Below are 16031 nucleotides of genomic sequence, written 5' to 3' on the forward strand. Positions count from 1 at the left end.
CTTCGTCTGAACATAGATGTCAGCAGGATTTCTCTCAGAGAATGATGGGGGTGGGGGAAAATATGTGATATCGGTTACATTTATGTTAGGCTATTAAGAGGACTAAACCAGACCATTTCAAACTTGGTTACAGTCGTTTATTTGTAATATATGTAGAAACAAAGACGATCAGGCTTATTTCTTAACAAGTTAATGTTTTATGATATTAAATAAGCACAGTATTTTAAATTCTCTGACAATGTTAACCAAACTGAAATAAATAATTTATTATGAGAGCATAAATGTAGTTTTTACTTAGCTGTCCTTCTTCACTGTTGGGAACGGCAGCTGATGGCGGCGATCTGCAAAGCGATTTTTTAAATGACTTCATCCACAGAAGTCTTTATCCTGGTGTTTAACCCTTAACGCACCAAGCCTAAATCGTCAACGTTGTTTACCAAGCTGTGGTCTAGGGACCCCAAGTATTATTTTAATTTCTCAACTTCTTTCTTTTTTTAACGAACGTATCATTGATCTAATTATGTAGCAGATATCCCAAAATGAAAAAATGAAATCTTTAGATATTACGTCCCACGGTTATGCCGGTTAGGCTAAAGGAGACGGTGATTATCAGAAATGAATGAAATGGTGGAATAAAGAAAGTGAAAGGAAACGGGAGAACCCCGACAAACCCACGAGCACGATTCTTGTCCATCATCATAAAGTGCACACGGCGCGAGCTGGGGTCGAACCAGGGATCCCAACGCTGTACCACTGAGCCACCGCACCCCCTATCCCAAAAGGATGCAGGGCACATAAAAATCGTAAATAAATTGGTTCTTATAGTTGCAGCTGTATCGCCAAATACCACCCTCTGGAGTCCCTAGAGGACTCCGCTTGGTGTGCTAAGGGTTAATTGTTCACGGGGAACAGTCAGGAGATGTAGTCTATTCAATGGTTCATCGTCCATAGTTGATTGAAGTCAAAGTTTTATATGACGGAGAGTGCTGCATAATCGTTACACGTTGCATGTTGTAGCAGAAAATGTTAGTTGGATTGTGGAAAGCACTTCCCAGTCATATAAATCTGGGCTACTATTCATTTTTTTTCAATGATAAGTGTATTATTATTTTAGCACACGTGAGACATTTTGAACCATTACTCCTTGATGAGTCATCGTAGTATGTTTCTGCTTATGATTTTGCCTTTCTCTCTTTACCTGAGAAATAATAATCTATCTATTAAAATGCTACAACAGCAATTAAAAGCGCCTGAGCTTTAACCTATAACTTAAGCTTTCAAATCTTTCATTTACGCTTATGTGAGATTTCACGTTTAACAGAGACAAACATTTTAAGTATTTGTACTTTAAATAGTCTAAATTAGTTAACTATATCTTTTTCATAAAGTTTATGATATAAAATTATTGTTCAAACCCTTTGTATTTTAATAAGCCTTCTCTAAAATCAATGCATGTGAATTGTGCTTCCATCTTCCGAGTTCTTTTAAACTATATGTTGAGGACGTTTATATGTTTGCGGTCAATCCTTTCGACAATGAGATCTCGAAAACTACAGGCTCTAGAAAGATGACGTTTTCACTGATCGGTTGGAGATTTTGCGTAGATTGTCCAGTTCTAATTGAATATTTAAAAAAAACATGGTGATTATTTCTTTATTACATTTTTTAGGGTACACTGGACGCGTTAAAATTAAAAACAAAAAAAAAAAAAAACTAAAGCATCATATCCTATGCTTTATACATTCCGACACCACATTGTTGTATATTGGGGTTGTATATGTCTCAGGCGTTTCTTTCATGGCCAAATGAAAAAGGAAGGGTAACCATTTCTCGAGTCTAAGATAAATCTTTATTTTTTGAGTGTTTTACCCAATGAACACCATTTATAACTGACATTATAATTAATTGTATATGTAATGTATTTGCTTATTACATACTGCATGCAAGAAGAAAGAAAACACTGGTCATACATGAATTAGAAACTCCAACCGGAAGTAGGCTCAAATCTTGCAAACGGTGCGAGATATTGAGAAAAAATAATCGAAAAAATCTCCTCATTGTGATACTCCTTGCTGATTTTTTTTTTATCAAGACGTCTTTCACTTGTGTCTGTAAAGGGACATGTACATATGTTGTGAGGAATGAGGAGATTTATGCTCATATGCGAGAGCTCCTCCGTGGCTAAGAGGTTAGCGTATGCGCCTTTGGCGTGGAAGGCCCGGGTTCGATTCCCGGCGGGAGCTCATGTGGTTCGGATTCCACGTTAATCAGTAGGTCCTCGTCTCATATAGCCTCGCTGCTGAAAAGGGACTAAACTCGCAGTTAAACTAAAAATCAACTCAACTAAGCTCATATGCGAATGATGCGCTGTGTGGAGAGCGCAGGTTCAGCTAGTCTGTCTATTAAAATGCTACAATAGGAATAAAAGCGCATCAGCTCCAACCTCTAACTTTCGATTTTACACCTTTCACTTACGGTTATTTGGGACTTCACGTTTATAACAAAGACAAATATTTTAAAGTATGTGTGCTTTAAATAAATTATTTAATGACGTATTTTTCATCCTTTTAAATTATTGTTCAAAGCCTTTCCATTTTAATAAACCTTCTCCAGAATAAATGCAAATGAATTGTGCCAACATCTTTGGAGTTCTTTTAAACTACACGTTTGTGGGCGTATATGATTGTGGCCAATCCTTTCGACAGCGAGGTCTCGGAAATTTCAGGCTCTAGAAAGATGACGTTTTCACTGATTGATTGTAAATTTTGCGTAGATTGTTCAGTTCTAATTGAATATTTAAAAACATGGCCATTATTTCTTTATTACATTTTTACGGGTACATTGGAAGTGTTGAAATAAAAAAAAAAAAAACTAAAGCATCATATCCTACCCATTATACATTTTAACACCACATAATAGTATATGGGGGTTGCATATCTCTCAGGCGTTTTCATGGCCAAATTATAATGAATAACGAAGGATAACCATTTTTCCAGTCTAAGTTGAATCTTTATTGTTTGGAGTGTTTTGCCGAATGAACACCGTATATCACTGGCATTATAATTGATTGTATGTGTAATGTATTAGTTTATTTTAAAATATATGAAACAATAATCATGCCTGTTGTTCTGTATGGTTGCGAAACATGGTCACTTACTCGAAAGGAAGAACATAGATTGAAAGTATTTGAGAACAAGATCCTGAGACGAACATTCGGACCCAAGAGAAACGGGAAGAGGGAATGGCGAAAACTTCATAACGAGTAACTTCATAATTTATACGGTTTACCAAACATTGTCAGGGTCATCAAATCTAGGAGGCTCAGGTGGGCAGGCCATGTAGCCAGGATGGAAGAAAGAAGGAACGCTTTCAAAATCTTAACTGGAAGACCAGCCGGAAAACGACCATTAGGAAGACGTAGGCGCAGATGGGAGTAAAATATTAAGATGAATCTCGCAGAAATGGGAATACAAAGTAGACACTGGATCCAATTGGCTAAGGATAGACGTCAGTGAAGAGTTTTTATAAATGCGGCATTGAACCTCCGGGTTCCATAGGCCATAGGGTTAGTTAGTTTATGTATTTGCTTATTACATACTGAATGAAAAAAAAAAAAAAACACTGATCATGCATGAATTTAAAACTGCAACCGGAAGTAGGCTCAAATCTTGCAAACGGTGCGAGATATTGAAAAAGTAATCAAAAAAAGTCTCCCCTTTACGGTATCTCTTGCCGATTTTTATCAAGACGTCTTTCACTTGTGTCTGCAAAGGGACATGTACAGATGTGAGGAATAACAAGGAGATTCATGCTTATATGTGAATGATGCGCTGTGTAAAGATCGCAGTTTCAGCTAGTCTATATATTAAAATGATAGGTTTATATGTGTCTCCAATCCTTTCGACAATGAGGTCTAGAAAACCAGAAGTGCTAGAAGCGTACCGTTTTCGCTGGTCGATTCCAAATTTTGTGTAGATTGTCCAGTTCTAATTGAGTGTTTTTCTTAAAGAAAAAAAAAGGCCACCGTTATTTCTTTGTTATATTTTTTAGACGTACACTGGAAGTGTTGATTTTTTTAAAAAAATATCATATCCTACAGGTTATACATTCCAAAACAACATACTTGTGTACACGAGTTGCATATCTCTCAGGCGTTTGTTTCATGACCACATAATTGAAAACGAAGGATAACCATTTCTCCAGTCTAAGATGAATCTTTATTGTTTGGAGTGTTTTGCACAATGAACATTATATATTACTGATATTATAATTAATTGTATGTGTGATGTATTTCCTTATTACATACTGCATGCAAGAAGACAGAAAACACTGACCATACATGAATTGGAAACTTCAACCAGAAGTAGGCTCAACCTTGCAAACGGTACGAGATATTGAAAAAAATAATCGAAAAAATCCCCCCTTTATGTTACCCCTTGTGTCTCTAAAGGGATATGTACAGATGTTGTGAGGAATGACAAGGAGATTCATGCTCATATGTGAATGATGCGCTGTGTAGAATAATAAAACAATCATTTTAGATTTAAATGTAAATCATGTACCAAATTTGCGACTACAAAATTACTGTATTTTACCGTACGGTAGCAACGTTTTAGCCGTACATCGTAAAGACATCGAAATTATCGTATGAATACCATACAAATTGTAATCACCGTACATTTTCTACCCCTGTCACTGACAAAAATCGAAGAGCTTCAGTAATAAATAGAAATAATGTTCTCAGTAAATAGTCGAACTGACTTGCACCATGAATGCACCTAGCTTCGCAAAGCAAAGGGTATAGTTGGCAACTTCCTTCGAAGGGAATTTTCTCACAAGTTCCTTACTTTTGGAACGCTGTTAAGATCCCTTACCACTAAATTTTGGTTATGTAACTGCAATGAAAAATTAGTTTTTGGGTATTGATCTCTAAATAGTCTTTGAGCTCCACTTTCTTTACCAGTCTGAACTGAACAGCCGTCTTATTCCAACCAACTAATTTGTTCATATCGACACCAACTTCAATTAGAAATCAAGTAATCGTGGTTGCTATATTGTAGCTTCCAGCTCATTAAGCGGTGTAAATCCAAGAAATTCTTCCCGCATGTAAGCATTACTACCGCAATTATCAACAAGACGGATACCTATCAGCAGCTGCTTTATTCCTTCTACATGGGCGGATTCATCAGCTAGCACAGAAGTGGTGCTTTTATTCAATCGTGTATGTTGTTGTGTTAAAACAAAAATATTAAATTTCTTTCCAATCTAAACATTCATACTATTCATCTTCCCTTCCATCACACGTGTAGATATAACAAATGAGGTTGAATAGTTGAATATTTTAAGGAAGAAATAAATATTCGTTAATTGATTTTGATAAATCGTTTTAAATAGGTCTTATATTAAAATAATTAAAAATTGAGTATCTACTGGAATTTATGGAGGGACACTTACCCCTTTGCCTACACTCATACGTCTGGATATAATTTACAAGGTTCATATCTTAATTCTGCGATGAATACAAGCTGTACTAAAGGCCAAATATGGTCCAATGTCATTTTAATAAAGTGTCCGTAGTATGTGTGGAGTCATTAAATTCCTTTTCGATCTATAGATACAAAGTTATACATTCAAATGCCGAATTTTAGGCGTTTTGCAATCTCTCAATAATTAATTGCTCATAACTATCAGATTTAGCACAATTATAGAGGGTGAGTCGTTTCCATTGGAACAAATTGAGGTTACTGCTTACCTAAGCTATTCCACCACGCCCCCATCAATCGTGCTTGATGAGACAGTCACTGGTACGAACCATTTCACTTCATTGCAGTTTCCACTGCAACAGACTTTGTTGCAACTTTATCAGGGGTATATTTTCCCAGACTTGCGTGCAGATTATCCAGATGCCATTTAGCGTGTGAGCCCGATATGATGAAAGATTCCGCTTGAGAAGTCGGAAGGCAGTGCTCAGTGGGACTAGTGTCTAGATTCTTCACAAGAATATCCTCGAACGGAATAGCATGGATACCAGTTGCAGCTGCCTTACGTTGGTAGAAAACCAGAGATATTTTGACAGTGTAATTTGAATCGTTGTCCTACAGTTCCACACGATAAGTGTCGTCGCCATATAACGCTGGTGTTTCGTCTGTGTAAACTGAGAATATTACTGTTCTTAGTAATAAACAGCATTGATTTTGACAGCTTGTACGATTTTACGAATATTAAGCTTCCGTCTGTAGCAAAAGCCAGTAACAACCATTAAAAAATTCAAGAAACTTTCTTTGCATTGATGCACGAAGTTACATCTGTCTATTTCATGAACACCTGTGTAGATGATCTGAAATTTTCCACAATCGTTTAGGTAGATCCATATTTCGTCCAATGTCACAAGTTATGTTCAGCGGTCATCAGCAAGGTGGCGTTCGTACAGCCTTCTGTCCTTGCTCTTTTGCTCCAAAGTATGTTGTCCTGTTAACGTGTGCATGATGGTCTTGTGGACAGTTTACAGGCACAATTTGTGATGAATTGCACGATTGATTGTTGATTGGACCACATGTGATCCTTCGGGCATAACATGTGGGAATGGACTCTCACGGGTCACCATATCCCGAATCTTCCGTAGCACAGGTCTTGTGAGTTTCATTGACACCCTGTTTCGATGTGATTTCATTGATGATGTAAATTGTGGAGGATGATGTTCTCCATAACGTGTAATTATAATACTAACATTAGCCCATCCTACCATAAAACCATTCCTCCCACACTATTCTACTATGCGAGAAAGGCTTATGGGAAGAAGCCATGACGTGTCATTCCAAAAGCCTTTTTTGGCGGTATTGTGCACAATACCTTTACTTTGCTATACAATAGCTGAGGGAGCTCCTTCGTGTCCAAACGGCTCCTTCGTGGCCTTTGGCGTGGGAGAGACGGGTTTGAGATCATTTGATTCGAATTCCACGTTAATCAGTAGGTCCCGTCTCATATAGCCTCGCTGCTGAAAGGGAAGTTAAACTCAAAATCAACTCAACGACAGCTGAGGGAACTTTTTCAGTCACGATATGGTTAGAGAAGGAATACTTGGAGTCTATTCTGGGTGGAAGATAATATGGTTCGTATTCCACGTTGAGATCGTTGTACGTGTCTCATATAGCCTCGGAGCTAATCGGGGCGCTAAACTTCAAATCAAACAACGAACGTCTGAGGGATTGATACACGTGTGTGCACAGTTTTGCTGCTTTCTGAAGTCCTGTTTAACAGATAGTCTGGCTGTTAGCAAATTGTTCCGGTACAAACTAATCAGCCTCTGCGCCTTTGCACTAACATATCTCCAATCAACAATAACATCAACTTCTGGCTGTTTCCTCTTTAGTTAGTCAGTATAATTTGTTAAAACTTTTATTTTTGCATTTTTGGGAAATTGTGAAAGTCATCTTGCCGTTTGTTTGGAAGAAAATGGTATTATGAGCCTGAATAATTAAAATAATAATAATCAACGAGAAAATAAATCAACTAAGGCAATTTGAAGAAATCTAAATTATTTTCATTTTTGCATAAAATTCTAAATAGTTTGTCAGCTTTAATCTCTTTAAATCCTTACTATCCTGTTTCGAAGCTATTTGAGTGGTCTTGTCTTGCGGGTCAAATACTAAGACAGAAAAGGTTCATGTGCCAAAGTAGTAATTTCCTCATTGGTGGTTTGTGATGAGATTAGCCGTTTTTCTCCCACATGTACTGTAAAAATTCGATTGAAATGTTAAGTTTACGGTTTCAATATACGATTGTTTCCCAGTATTTAGCTTGGAAAAACAGGAAGATAAATCTAGTATGAAACCACGCTATGTGGAGTTCAAATCAGGCAGCCTTCCTCATGTTATTGCACCATGCTTCATAATTATTCATTTGTGTTGTTCACTTGCTACGTTGGAGTTTAAACCAGAAGCTTAGGGGATTAAACTAACTAGGTAATGTTAATATTAGTTTAGTGTTAATGACTTGATTTTAATGAAAATCTTGTTGGAAATTTCCAGTCATAGTATAGTAAACGTCAGGTGTAATAGGATCTTTCCGTGTTTTCAACAGTTTCCTCAACATATGCTTGCATTGTATTTTGATTTTGAACACCTGCGCGATGAGTGTCAAGCGTGTTCGCATATGAATACATTTATTGTTTATGATGAAGCCTATTTATTTACAAGTAGTTTGTGCGAAGAAAGTGCGTGTGTAACTGTTAGGATATGACAGACAACAATCTGCTAGTTAACAGCATATTTTGCTATATATCCAGTAGGATACATAAATATAAAATAATTTCATGTAATAAAAAAGCTGCCAATTATTATTGGCAACAAGTAACTTACCTTTTAGCACCACATAAGTTTTCTTTTTATTTTCCGAAAACCTACGCTAACGAATTTACCCTTATCTAATTTAGCTCGATGTGAGCTGTCGACTGATATATACCTTATATTTGGAACATATGTTACTTAAACATGTTAGTTAATGACAATTTTAGGCCAAATCTCATTAACGATACTATATGTTATCTTTCTAGTATCGTAATGAAGAGCTTAATAAGGGTATATTTTAGTACGTTGCACCTCGATAAGTAACATGGTTCTTGCACAACACCATTTTTTAGATTTACAAGTTTTTCCTCCATTTTCTCGTAAACTACATGAGAGCTCTCACACTCACGCATATCATTTTGTTCAGCTGAAGATTTGTGGATTGAAGTATGTTACATATTTAGATTTTTTTCGTTAAACATAAATAATGAACTTATTGTAGTAATCAGATGTTTCTTTGATGACTTCTTGTATCTTCTGGTAAAAAGGAAGTTCTTTTGCAGAATTGTATCCACAAAATAAGTTTTCAATGTACAGTGTTAACTACACTCGCACATTTGCTAGTGCTGTATAATATGTGGTAAAAGAAAGTGTACTCTTGTTAGCATGTTGTTTATCTTCGTTAACATGTGTGAGCATGTGATTTTCAAGATTGGAGAAGTAATGGCTGACGTGATGGTTATTCTATAAAGTGGAGATTGGAATAGAAAGAATTTAAAAGCTCTTAGTTTTAGCGGTTCTGTATTTACGATATGAGCACACAGCTTATCAATTCGATTTCAAGGAATTGATGTGTTTGATTTGTATTATGTGCAGTGTTTTTAAGAAATCCTGGTCATTCATTAATCTTGTTAGAGTTCTATGTTGCAATGCTGCTTAGAAAGTCTTAATATGTTGAGTTAAAATATGCTTTACCTGGCATAAGAAGATTTATATTTGATTTAAATTAACTTATAGACAAAAACCAGAGCTTTTCAAACAGGTGTGAGTAGTCGGGTTGTTACGAACATGACATTCTGTATATGCGAAAATATTTAAGAAAACGAATGCATCGTTCAATGCGATCGAAATTGGCATTACATAACCTGCCGCCATGATCCATGAATCACTTTCGCTTGTAGATCCCAACACACTGGCCACCATAGAGGGTAGTTTGAAGGTCGCCAGACAACATGGCTAGTGCACAGTTTATGTGTGAATCACTGTCTGTGTCTGTAATATTAGATCAATTAGAAAACGCCTATTATGTAAGAAAGCAATTTTCTTAGCCCTCTGCTCGTGCGCGTGCCTTTGGTACACAGATTCCTAGATCTGATTCCTGGCGGGATAGCATTGAACGCATTATAATCACTTAGACTCTACCTTAAACTGTAGGTCCACGTATCATATAGCATCTAAAATTTCAGTAAACGAGCAAACAACTTGACTATGCCCACATAGGGGAGCTGCAAAAAAACGAGTGGTTGTTCCGTAGAATTATTATTCTCGCGAGTGGTTTATTTTGGTAAAAGTGAAACGAAAGCTTTAACATTTCACGCTTGTGGTCTTTAGGCTAAAGGAGATGGAAGATCAATGAAAGTAAATCATTATAAAAGAGTTGTTGAAATAAGACCATGCGGGAAAATTGGAGTACCCGAAGTAATCCATGAACACGATATTATGCACCTCAAACTCTCACGACCTGGGATCAAATCCCTCATAGGTGAGCGTTGTACCATTGAACCAGCGTTCCTCTATTTATTGGTGATATAAACGACGCGAAGCAGAAATCCTCCACAGCAGAGGTATCTCCCAGTCCTCCTTGACGCATCATGAAACACATGCAGAGGAGGATCTTGTTCTCCCCCTAACATGTAGGATTCAAACCACAAGTACGTTCAAAAGTTACTATGACCCTCCATCTGAGTGTATGAATACTGAACAATCGATTATTGAAGGCAAGACCATGTTTTAGCGTTCCTCTTACATGGTTACACCTGGCATTGTTCATTGCATATAACGTCTTCGGTGGCATCGGTGGAAAATTGGATGGAGGTAAGTAGTTTTTATAAAAGTAACCGAGAAAGTTCTGTCGCTTTTTCATCCACTACTTTCGAACATTGATATGTCACCAACGACGTAGTTGGAAGATCAAAAAAGTCCCCATCAGTATCGACGACCTTCTGCCAACGTTCTGGAAGGCCATGGATTCAATCGCGGTAGAACTTGGTGGGCCGTGAAGCGAAGAAAGTATCAATTGCATTTTGCACCCCTACTAGGGATTTGAACTGGCGTCCTCTGAGGTTATTGTTCAAGGAATGGAGCAGGCGATAATCGGACGGTGCAATGTCCGGAGAGTATGGCGGACGCAATAGTGTTTCGCATCCAAGGTGTAGAATAGTATCCTGGGTATCCTAGCCACGTGGGGCTTAGCATTGTCTTGTAACAGGAGGACCACTTTGCGATTCAGAAGCGCTTACTCCAGAGTTTTGAGTTTTCTTGAACACGGCTCAGCTGCTGACAGTATAGAGCTGCATTGATGCTCTGACCAGCTGGTAGCGATTCCCAATGCACGATGCTGCGAGCAGTTCACCAAACACATAGGAGGAAATTCTTCTGGTGCAGTGCTGGTTCCGGCTGTTTCGGAACTGGTTCATGGGATACTAATCAATGATGACTGCCCGTGGAGCTTTGTACGGGACCCATTTCTCATTACATGTCAACACCGTGTGCAGAAATGGGTCCTTCCTCAGACGAGACCGCAAACAAACACAGGTGTCTGCTCGCGTTGCCTTCTGGCCCAGAGTTAAATCATGTGGACACATCGACCCAACTTGTAGTTCTTCCCGAGTTGATGGAGGTGCTGCCGAATTGTTTCTCCACTCATACTGAATCGCAGTTCCAGTTCCTTACATGTCTGGCTACTGTTCGCTTCAATTGCTGCCTGAAGATCTTCCTTTTGTACGCGTATTGGTCTTCCGGCACGTGGTGCTTCTTCAAGTGTTTTGTCACCTCCCTTAAACTTGTTAGAACTGTCCGCGTAGTCACGACACCCTCACCAAAGGCTTGGGACAGGGATGTTATAAAATAGAGGATCTGCCCATGCAACAAAATCGTGAACCATACATCACAGTTTCCCTACACCCATTCCACCCCCTCCGTGCCACTAAGTTCTTAATGTTTCCAGTCTACAATCATTGACGAAAACGAGGGTAGCCAATCAGGCGTGCCGACTCAGACGATTCTCTGTTAATTTTTTGGCTTTATTGAGTTCATAGGATGAAAATACGTATGGGCAGATCCTCTATTTTATAACATCCTTGACCTGGCATATCTTCCGCCCCGCTGCAGCGGCGTTTGACTCCAGTTTGAACTTCTACAGCAGATACACATTTATGACGCTCTGTGGAGGTCCCATGTTCACTCTGTCCTTACGCAAGTTCACGGTGTAACTGAACTGCCACAACCAGGTACTACGTTGGATATACCCACAACAACAACTGACCTTCGCCTTATCACCATTTGCATTCAACTCACGGTGTGAGGGCCAATTTAACACAAATCTCAACAAAGAGCAACATAACTTTCTTGGTTACCTTTATAATAATGTAAGTCACTTCTGACTTTGATACAGTGATCGTCATGTGTATGTATGTAAACATGAAGTTGAACGCAAAAATCCAAAGTGGTGTTTGAATTCGCCACATAGCACCCCCAGATTGCGTACTAGTATGTGGCAGTAAGCTATTCCTCTTTCCAGATCTTCAAAGGAGTATGACTAATGCGTTATATATTCATGACGTCATCACTCTTGTCCCCCGTTCTTATATGGACACTTAGCAACACTCTGTCTTCTAGCAGGATAACATACTTCCATCCGTGTTGTCATACCAGCCCATTGTGCCCTGCCACGGCCTGTTGGATCTAAATTCTGCTGAGCATGCATGAGACATGAAACTGCATAGTACCGGAGCTCGGAACACGGAAACAACCATCCCTGAGCTAGACTAAGGTCTAGGCTAAGCATGGGATGTCATTACATAGACAAACATTCAACGTCTGCACTACCGGCTATCTAACCGAACAGCTGTTTAATATGAGCACTGTATGTTTTCGAACGCTCTGTATAGAAAATTGGGGTATCCTACGGTCGGACGCAATGCTGAGATCACTTATCATCTGCCATGAGCTGCTGCTTACGTTTCAACTTTGCTTCAAATTCTGATGGGTGTTCTTAAATGCGTTTCCATTGAAGAGTAATCTCTCAAACGTGGTGGGCTGAATATAAAACAGTAAGTTCAACTATATGTGTACTAAGAAAGAAACTACAGCTCATGAAATAATTATGCCATGCCATACATATTTGAGTTAGTCACATTTGGTCACCACATTGTCTCAGAATTTTTTTATTTAGCTTCCTAGACCGGCCGGAAAGTATATAACTGTTAAATGGTTGATTGATACTACTTCTGTTTCGAATACAGGATTAATGAAGGCGATAAAACTTATTCTTGGGACGCTGAGTAGACTGCAAAAACGGCTTGTCAATATCTTTTACATCTTTTGCTCTATGGAAATCAATACTGAAACCAGAAGTATTTTAGTACCAGAAGTAGTAATTTTCATGGACTTCTAGTTTCTGTCGAGTGTTGTGGGTAGTGATATGTTCTCTTGAGATGCTAATGGATTGCAGAAAAACTGCTTCTTGACATCTATTAAGGTTTGTGTTCTGTGAGGAAACAACATTGTGACCGGAAATGGTTGATTTCTAGCACTTTCAGTTTGAATATAAAGTTAACGGAGAAGATGGAACCTATTCTTAGGATGCTGAATCGATTGCAGAAAGCAATTTTTTGATGTATCAAAGCTATAAAAATCAGCATTCAAGCCGAAAGTAATAGCAAATTTCAACTGCTTCCAGTTTTTGTAGAGTATTGCAGACGATAACTTCTTTTGACGCTGAATCGATTTCAAAAACCACTTATCGCTATTTATTACCGTTTGCTCTATGGCAATAAACGTTGAAACCGGAAATTGTTAATTTTATACACTTCCAGTTTGAATGGAAAGCTAACGGAGGAGATGGCACCTATTGTTGGAACGCTAAATCGATTGCTAAAATCGCTTCTCGATATATCGTACCGTTTTGGCTCTGATACCTGTTGGCAGACAGAAAGATGGACGGATATAGCCATCTTTAAGATTCCCACATTTATGCATAACATAGTTTGGAAGTCTACAAAGCAGCAAGTGAGATGCAATCTCTGTCCTGATTGTGAAAATTTCTTGAAAAAATTACTGTGAGAAACTTGCCAGTCATCCTGTAATAGCAAAATACCTCACATTCTTATCTCCATATTCAAGAAGCTGAGATTTTTAATAAACATGATTGAATGACTTCGTAGAGAAAAGTACACATTCCACAAAATATACAAACTAAAGTGAGATAGTTATTTTGTTGTTTATAAGTACTGACACTCCTTTTGAGCAACAGTAAACACTCCTTAATTTTAGGTCCTCTATGTTGAGATTTGCGGAAACACGTGGAAAGTGAAATATAATCCTGGAATGTGTTTTGTTTTCCAACTCATTCATTCTATTAGTTAAGAATAGTTTCTTTGGGATAGTGATTTTTTTTGTTAATGGTTATTCCGTTATGATTCCAGTGGTGTAGTCAGGATACGAAGGTTAGGGCATTGACAATAGATCACACAAATCAATTTTATTGCAATAGTATTCTTTGATAATGCTGATCAGTTCTAAGAAATTATACTGTGTTGAAAATAAAAAATGAAATGAAATCTTTGAGTTTTACGGTTATGCCGGTTAGGCTAAAGGAGACGGTGATGAGAAATGAATGAAATGGTGAAATGAAGAAAGTGGGAGGAAACGGGAGAACCCCGAGAAAACCCACGCACACGGTGTTTTTTCACCACAAAGTTCACTTGGCGGGGGCTGGGATCAAACGCTCTACCACTGAGCCACCGTGGCCCCTGTGTTGAAAATAAATGATAGGTGTAAAGACTATACTTTAGAAAACGAGCGGAGCTTTGTGATAGTGTGCTTGAAAATCATTGGCAAATAATGGGACAATACGTAAGACAAAGCACCACCCTGGTGTAATACTGTGCCTCCTAACGAAAAACCGCAGGTTACTTTGCTTTACTAATGACAGCTATAGTATTTTATTTCTATCACATAATTAGGTATTCTGTATATTATTATGCATACAACAGTTTTAATATATGTAGGGCAAAATACTCTCTCAAAACTTCTTGTTCATAGAAAGCAAAAGTGAATTGAAATTTCAAGAAGCGTTAGTCTTTACAAAAATAGTCATACAGCCTGTTGTCTGTAGAGTATATACAGTATGTTGGACACAAGAAATGTTTGTTCTTCAGAGATTCTGCTGTGCTCAACCTCTCTTCTCTTTTCTAGGTTCAGTTGTCAGTTCTCAAAGAAGAAAAGAGGCTACTGCTTTTGCAGATGAAAGCGAATCAAACCAACAAGAACAAGAAAAACATAAGCGATCTTCAGGAAAATACGAAACAATCAGAGTTAGGAGATGAAGTTGCCACACCTCGAGGGCAGAAGAAATCAGCATGCATATCGGACTTCGACATCCCGCAACCAACTACTACAAACAATAAAAGTAAGTGATACAGATTTCTTGATTCGAGTCAATAAATCTGTTAGGGTAGTAATATTGAATGTGTAATTTCATAACGGATCATTTATTTTAGTTCAGTCTGTATTTACACGATGTATTTTCATTGTTAACAGTGGTCATTACTTCCGCCTTCCACGTTTATGTACTGTCCAAAATATTGCAAGTATCAGGGAAAAATCAGTTTTCTAGTATTCGCAAAATAATATTTAGTAGATAGGATATATATTTTTTTCCTACATTTTATTGTTGAGTAGTTTACCGCTAACTCTTATGACAGTGGGAAAGATCTCAACAACAGAAATTGTTTCACAAAATAGTTGCTTTTGTTTATTTGTTTATGAAATGAAATATTTCAGTTTAACACCTCACAATTATGCCTTTGAGGCTAAGGGAGACGAATGATGAAGGAGGGTGAATGATGATGGAAGAATTGATAGAATGAGATTGTAGGAGGAAAAGAGAGTACCCCCCCCCCCAAAAAAAAACACAGACATAATGTTGTGGTTATTTGTTTATAATAACTTTCCTCTCTTCCTTCCCTTTTTACTTTCTTAGTGACTTACGGGCGCTTTCTTCTGCTCCTATTAGAGGCTCTGCACCCGCACCGATAAAATTGTCAGTTGCAAAATAAAAAAATACTTCTACGAAATAAAAGACTTCTATAAACAAAGACATGATTATCATGGCTGTTAGGCATTTAAAAGAAATGTTACAGGTGTATTTTTTTCCTTTTGTGTTAATCACTTGAACGTTATTTTAAGCATAAGACGTCATTTGAGTGCTACAAGAGGGTAATTGCCTCCCTGAGTTTGAGAAACACTTGTTTTTTTTTAAATGCATATTAATACACTGATAAAAACGTGAAAGTTTTTGTCGGTGGGCAGTCCTGCCTCTCCCCCTGGCAAATCTGAAATGATGCTACTGATTTTAAGACAGCATAATAATCCAGAATAATACTTTACATTATAAACAAGGTGTCATATTTGTTGTGAATTACATTACGATAAGATCAAATCAGGAGCGTCATTTCAGATTTT

At 37.8% G+C, this 16031-nt stretch overlaps 1 protein-coding gene across 3 annotated transcripts in view; it reads left to right on the forward strand.

Annotated features, from left to right (window-relative positions):
- Kank (KN motif and ankyrin repeat domain-containing protein 2 kank) overlaps nt 1-16031 on the forward strand; it is a 367377-nt gene that overhangs the window by 253299 nt on the left and 98047 nt on the right. For all 3 annotated transcript variants that reach the window (XM_081762311.1, XM_081762312.1, XM_081762313.1), the window contains one exon: nt 14763-14976. In XM_081762311.1, the coding sequence (XP_081618437.1) occupies nt 14763-14976 (214 nt within the window). The remainder of the gene's footprint in view (nt 1-14762; nt 14977-16031) is intronic.

This window comes from Thermobia domestica, chromosome 6, assembly GCF_964235325.1.
Source record: "Thermobia domestica chromosome 6, izTheDome1.hap1.1, whole genome shotgun sequence".
NCBI lineage: Eukaryota > Metazoa > Arthropoda > Insecta > Zygentoma > Lepismatidae > Thermobia > Thermobia domestica.